This window comes from Alligator sinensis, unplaced genomic scaffold (assembly GCF_000455745.1).
Source record: "Alligator sinensis unplaced genomic scaffold, ASM45574v1 scaffold729_1, whole genome shotgun sequence".
Taxonomy (NCBI): domain Eukaryota; kingdom Metazoa; phylum Chordata; order Crocodylia; family Alligatoridae; genus Alligator; species Alligator sinensis.
Window position 1 is genome coordinate 41,919 of NW_005843670.1, and position 7,324 is coordinate 49,242.

At 43.4% G+C, this 7,324-nt stretch overlaps 1 protein-coding gene across 1 annotated transcript in view; it reads left to right on the forward strand.

Annotated features, from left to right (window-relative positions):
- The first annotated feature begins 2,357 nt into the window (after nt 1–2,357).
- The window catches only part of LOC112548874 (olfactory receptor 2T2-like), a 10,793-nt gene continuing 5,826 nt past the window's right edge, over nt 2,358–7,324 (forward strand). The window contains exons 1-2 of the mRNA XM_025195637.1: nt 2,358–2,379; nt 2,476–2,523. Coding sequence (XP_025051422.1) covers nt 2,358–2,379; nt 2,476–2,523 — 70 coding nt within the window. The remainder of the gene's footprint in view (nt 2,380–2,475; nt 2,524–7,324) is intronic.

Consider the following 7,324-nt stretch of genomic DNA (forward strand, 5'->3'; position numbering starts at 1 on the left):
TGGGGTATTGAAAGTTTGCATTTCCCTTATTCTGACACTCTGCAGATGGCCCAAAACTTTCTGCAGGATATAGGTCAAGTGGCAGACCAACACAAATGATCCGGGGCCTGGGAGCCAAGACTTATGAGGAAAGATTGGAAGTCCTGGGGATATGTAGCCTAGAGAAGAAAAGACTGCCAGGAGGTTTTAATAACAGTCTCCAAATAGCTGAAGGGTGAGAATAGAAATGATAGAAACAGGCTTTTCTCTGAGCTTAGTGGGGACAGGACTAGGAACAATGGCCTCAAGGTGCAGCAGGGCAAATTTGGGCTGGAGAATAGGGGGAACTAGGTGACTTTGGGACTGGTCAGGCATTGGCACAGGCTACCTAGCAAAGCTGAGGAGTCTCCAGGCTTGGAAGCGTTCAAGAGGAGGTAGAATAGACACTTAACTGGGGAGGCTTAATTAGGGGTGATCCTGCTTTGAGCAGGGGGCTGGACTAGATGTGACCTTGTGAGGTTCCTTCCAGTCTTACTTTCCTATGATCCTATGAGTCTAAGTGCTTTGATGCAGACCCTCCCAACAACTTTTAAAAGCACATCTCACTTCAACTTGGTCCCTGTTCTTATTCCTTGTTCCTGACTTCCTTGTATGACACCCTGGTTGCCAACAGGGCTGGGCTTTGGTTTTCTACATGTCGTTTTTGGCACTGACACGCAGGCACATTTCCATTCCTCAATCCATAAGCCTCCTCACAGATTGAGCAGTAGGAGCCAGGGCACCTACCTGCAGCACTGTGGATGTGCAGTGGGCATGAAGCCTTAAAACACCTTCAATCATTGCCCAAATTTAGCAGGACGTAGGAAGGTAGATGGAGAGAGACTCTCATTTTTGCCCCTGAGGAATCAGGGCACTCCCAACTGAGAAGCTGAAAACCTTTATTTCCCACAAATGATTTGAGCCTGAAACACTTGGGCTTCCTAGCAATGCACGTTAACCACCAAACCAGAGATCTGTCTTTGGAGCTCATTTTGAATCTCCACCCCTGGGAAACCATGAGAAGAAGGTGTGTGGAAGATGTGTGCAACCAAGAGGATGGGAGCAAAGCAGATAGTAAGAGGCAGCTGCTTTCGTAGCACAGAGAGAGCCCTGGGTAGTCTGGGCCATTGTTCGAGCAGGGCAGAAACCTTCCCACTTGCACAATCCTTCATCCATTTTTCAATTATAATATTAGTGGCACAGCTTTTAAAAAAGCATTGGAGAAGCACTTGGATAATGACTGCCCAGAGATTGTAGTGGTTAGCGTGCTATGCTAAATGTTAGAAAGACTCACATTAAAATACCCTTTGGGGTGAACAGGTTCTTCAGCCCCTGTCCTTCACTTCTGCCAGCGCATGACCTAGTTACTTGGTTACTGATGCAGAAGACAAGAAGTATGTCTCTTCCACCCTCTCAGCCCGCTGCCAGTGCCCATGCTTGGTCTCTGTGTATGCATCATTTTCCGCAGATGCAAGAACAGATTCCTTCCTGTGCATAAGTGTCAAGAATGACATATAGACAAATCCATAAACTGGTCACAGAGACAACCAAGAATGAATAGACTATGTCCTCGCTGAGCTTCTTCTTGAAGGGTGGATATCAATCAATCAATCAATCAATCAATCAATCAATCAATCAATCAATCAATCAATCAATCAATCAATCAATCAATCAATCAATCAATCAATCAATCAATCAATCAATCAATCAATCAATCAATCAATCAATCAATCAATCAATCAATCAATCAATCAATCAATCAATCAATCAATCAATCAATCAATCAATCAATCAATCAATCAATCAATCAATCAATCAAAAGTGTCAGGTTTTATACTGTTAGCTTTCTCCTGCTTATTGTTCTCAGATAGTCTGGACTATTCTTGACCCATCTCTGTCTTGGTTCCTGATTTTGGACCCTGCCCTGGCCTCTTCCTTGGCTACTGACTCTGGCCCCTGCTGAAGGACTTAATCATGCGGGGTGACTGCCTGTGTTCTTGTTAGTGAAATCTGGTGGTGACTAAAGCCACTTGACTGATTAAACCTGAATGTGCCAGACACTTCACATCATGTAGACCATAAAAGCATAACTGCTGTTTACTGGGTCAGACCATAGGTCCTTCTTGTCCAGTATCCTGTGTCACACAATGGCAGAAAGCAGAGGCTGAAGGGGAGAGTGAAATGACTCTAAACAGGATTTTTTACCCTACTCTTCCTCTCACACTTGCAGCTTACAGCAGTTAAAACCTAGGAAGTTACATAAAGATGTAGGCACTCCACAAGGTATAAAAAATTCAGAAGGTTATAGCAAAAGCCAGGTACCACTTTACTTCAGAAAGATGGTGAATGGTCTCATCCTAGGTATCCAACTGGCCTTGGCTCAGAGCTGAGTTGATCTACATAGGCTCCCAAAATCTCTCCAGAAATCTTTATTTTTCCTCATTCCTTCACTTCTAGGTATTTACGACAATCATTTTCCCCTGGACAGCTTACCTGAGGAGCCAGGTACTACAGACAGGTTATAATGATGCTGAATGCAATGCTCTCTCTTCTTAGGAGCAGTTATCAATAAAATATAATCCAGCTCACAATAGAGGGCATTTTAATATGGCTGGAGTGACCGTGTAGCTGGGACGGTACAAAAAATATGTGAGTGGCCAAGTAATTTGTGGGTGATAACATTTCTTGGACCTGCTGCATGGTTGGATAGGCTTTGACATGCTTTCAGGCCTTTTCTCAGGTTTTGTCTCTCTAAACTTTCATTGGCACAGGTATGCCAGTTACAGGGGAAAGGTTACTTCCCCCCCAACCCCCAGCATAGTTCTGCATTTGGTATAGGTGAGGCTGCATTAAAACTACCAGCCTAGACTCTGTGTTGACTGGCAGAGATTATTCATAACGCTATGGACAGCAACAGATGCCTTCTCTTACATATTAGACTAATGACAGGCAGTCTCAGATAAAGCACCTGATTCTGTGGTTTGCAAACAAGAGATAAATTCCACTCATCTGAGTCAAATCTATTCAAATCTGAGGCCTCTGGGCCTGTTCTTCTACTATTATTTGCATCCTACAAATTGTGATGGAGAAGCATCATGTAGAGTGAGTCAGAACCCAGACACCTCGTTCCACTAGAAACTCCAGCAGTGAGAGATCGGGTATGCTGTATTAGACTGAAAACAGTCAAATATGACATTTCTCACTTTAAAAAAAAAAAAATCCTACACTTAGACTTTATTTTAAAAAAAGACTAAAATGTATTGTGATTTGTCCTTCCTGAAATGCTTTGCTATCTCCCACCTCAACACAGAGGTTGCCAAGAAATTTCCTTGAGCAGAAGTTTACAGAGTTTTCAAACAGCTAAATGGAGGAAAGTCTGGCAGAGCACCCGCTGGAGCTGAAAGTGCAACTTAATTAAAGAGTTGACAAGAGTCCCCGAAGTGTGGGAAAGTTTGTGTATTTTCCTCCCCTTAGATTTCAAAGCTATTGCTGATGAGTAACGTAATGGTCACAAACTTGACTTGGCTTTTGTAAAGACAGTGTTTTTTATGACCTGCCTGCTCCCCTCTCTCCACTACTGAATTTACTCAATAAGCTGAAAATGCATGATGAAAAAGTGTGCCTTTATTCAATGAAGAAAATATATATTTTTAAGGCTGATTTCAAATTGTTTATATATGTTGTCTATGTTGCATTTTTTCAACATTTTAAAATATTTTTTCAACTTGTGGGCGAGAATTGTTATTATATTATTTGAATCTTGAAATTGAAATGGAGCTCATGCCTGAGAATTTTTAAATTAATTTACTTCCTTAGAAAACAACTGCTGCCCCTTACTAAAGCAATGCCACGCCTAGAACTGTCACTTCTATAATTTTAGAGGGGGTTTTCAAAGAGATTTATGTGGATAGCTCATGTACTTGCTTTTTAGCCAATAACTCTTTATTTTTTATAAATGCTTATATGGGATGTGAAAAAGAAAATATTTTGGGAAGAGAATAGGTTACAGGAGAGTAGGTTTGTAAATATTTGGGGTGTGGGAACTTCTTTTTAAATAAACGACAGCATTTTTGGAAGAGCTGAAACTTCTTACTGAAGTGGTCACAGAAAGAGATAAAGCAGATCAAGGTAAGTGATTCCTGTTTTCTTTTAGTCCTACTTTACGCAGGCGAAGATTGTTAAAAATAGATTTATCTTTATTAGAAACAGCACCATGTTTCTTCTTAAAGGTCTGCATATGATACTGACAGAAGAAGTGTCATATAAATCTTTCTCAAAATGTATCTCAGGTATTACATTTCAATTAAATCACATACATTTTACTTATAACTATTATTACTTCTACTAGAAGTATTATTAATAAAATGTTTTATTTTATTTTATGTTATTTTTTTTTACCTACAAATGTGCATGAAAGGGCTTTTTTGATGTGATAAAGGAGATGATACAATTAAGAATTAAAAGGTGGAAATTATTAATGAAAACAGATTATTTCTGTCATGGTAGCTATGTATTCAAAGGAACCTGGAGAAGAGGAAATGCTTGTAAAGAACGGGTTAAAACATTACTCTCCAGGAGTTAATTCCAATATCCCTGTTCACATTAACAGATTCAGGATTTCACCCAGCCACTTTAAGGGCTATTAAAAGTGTTAGATAAACAGAGATTTAGTTTAACATAGCATATCATAAACGGTCTGTGTTGTATAACATAACATAGATGATGTATAATATCATATCATATATTTCCACTTCAATGACTTTGAACCCGCCCCCACCCCCAAGAAGGATTATTTGTGTTACGTGCTTCACAACTCTATTACACAGTAAATTGGGGCCTGTGTTCTCTGAAAGTTTCCTCTTTAGAGAGGACGTAGACCCCAAATTACTGGTGGTACCGGTGTATGAAACACATAACACAAACAATCCACTCTTTCAAGACTTTCCCTTGTCCCTAGCTTTGCAAGTAAGAGGCTAAATCCTAATTATCTTTTTGTGCCTACATGGTATGTACAAAGTTTGGAAGCTATAGACATCTAGGGTTTCTAGTTCACTCTGCCAGAAGGAAAACAGGCACCGAGGCAGAGGACTGCAGAGCCCCAGGGAGATCCTGGGGACCAAGGATGGTTTGAGAAGCCGGCCCCAGGAAAACCACGCAGACCAAAAAACAGTGTCAAAGAAATCTTAACAGCACTTCCAATATTAGAATACAAACCACAGGAAATTCCTAAGACAGGACAGATAAAGCAGAGCAAGCTGCTGATTAAAAAACAAACAAACCAAAAAAATTAAATGAAACGAGTCACAGAATTGTTAGAACAAAAAGAAAGAAATCTTTAAGTTACCAATTCTTTTAACTCTCCAATGGGTGGCCAGCCTGTCTGGCAAAATAACTTCTTACTGAGGTTTCAGAAACTCGGTTTCGTGAAGCACTGATATTAGTTCACCGCAGAGGGGAAATACAGCAAGGATCTGGGTTGCTGCGTGAAAAGAGTTTCTGAGGCAGACCTGGGGTCCTTATCACCAGCTTTTAGCTGGGCTTAAAAACTTTACTAAATAAAATTAGTACAAATCAGGTTATCGGATGTTAAAAAATCATGCCTATTCATCAATGATATATAATTAATCCATCTAATATGGTAATAAGGTATTCTTTATCCATATCCCAGGGCATAGACATATTTTAGTTGGCAGTGGGTCCATCTACACGAGAAGCTTAACATTGCATTAGCATAGTTTACCGAGAAGTAAGCAACTCTGTCTACACATGCACATGCTTACTTCACAGTAAAGCTCCCTAATCCTGAGTAAATTTGTGACCTGAAATGGCATAGTGAATTTATTTGAGATTAGTAATGGTGCCGTAGTGCTCATGTAAACATCTGATTGGGAGCAAAATCTGGTCCAGGTCAGCCATCCACCTGGAGGCAGGAGGAAGCTTCCTGTCCATGGGAGCTGCCTGCTAGCCGGGCGGATGCCACTACAGGTGCTCAGGTGGAGACTATGTCCCCCTGCCCTAGCAGCAGGGAGCTCCAAGCCCTCTGCTCTGAGATCATGACTGGGGCCTGGGGACTGGGAGATCCTTATGTCCTGGCCCCCACTCTGTCATTGGACTGGGGAGTGGGGGCTGGGAGACCCTTAAATCCCATTCCCAGCTCCGTGATTGGGACCCAGTGCTGGGAGATCCTTATTTCCCGGACTGAGCTCTGTGGTTTTGGGACTCGGGCTGGGAGATAAGCATCTTCCATCACTGGGCCTGTGATCGTGGAGCCAGTGCTGGGAGCTCCTCGCTGGCGGGGATGGAGAAACGTGGAGCATGGAGTTGGGCAGGGAACATGCTCGCTTGTTCCCAGCTCAGTTCTGTACTCACAGAGCTGGGTGGGGAAAGCCCCTCAGCCTGTCCCACCCCCCAGCTCTGTGCTGATGGACCTGAAAGGAAACAAGCCCCCAAGCCTTTCCTTCCCCACCATCCCCCAGCTCCAGGCTCGCAGAGCTGAGTGGGGAAAAAGCTGCCCAGCCTCTGCCTTGCATGCAGGGTGGGGGCTGGGAAATGTCCTGGTCAAGGACAGGTCCAAGCCCCATGCACAATCAGGTGATTGAGGCATGGGGCTTGGAAAGATATGCAGGGGTGAGGTAGGTGCCAGCCCTCTACCCTGATCTGCTGGTGGGTAAGCTAGTAGTGACATAGCTGCCCCACTGGCAGATTTGGGGAAGGGAGCTGGGACCTTTTCCTCCCCTGCAGCTCTTTCCAAGTCCCCTGCCCCTGATCAGGGAGCCAGGGCAGGAGCTCCGTGCTACTGGGGCACGGGGACATTGTCCCCACTCCAGCAGCAGGCAGACCCAAGGAGCCGCGAGGCAGTTGTCACTTCCCCCTTGCTGCCTGCCAGCCCCTGTGCTAGCACCTGGGGGGAGTCTGGAGCTCCCTGCGGTGGTGGCAGGGGTCCATGGCAGGGCTGCAGGAATCTTGATACAAAGAGCAGCAAATCTTCTCTCTCATCCATCCATTTGTAGCTGCATGCCTGAAAGTACTGCCGATTAGTTTACACTGGAATAAATCGAGGTCAGAGTTAATCCTTGTGTAGATGCACCCAGTAGAAAGCTAGGTCTCTGGGAAAAAAACAAAACAAAACAGATTTGACCAGTTTAAAATGACAGGGCTGGCTGGTTGAATGCTGTCTTGCCAACTGCTGCAGCTTCCTCAGCCTGACGAAGGGTTTTTGAACCCGAAAGCTTGCTTAATAACTATTCTCCAACCATTTGGGTTGGTCTAATAAAAGATATCAAATTCACCCAAGGAACCTTGTCTG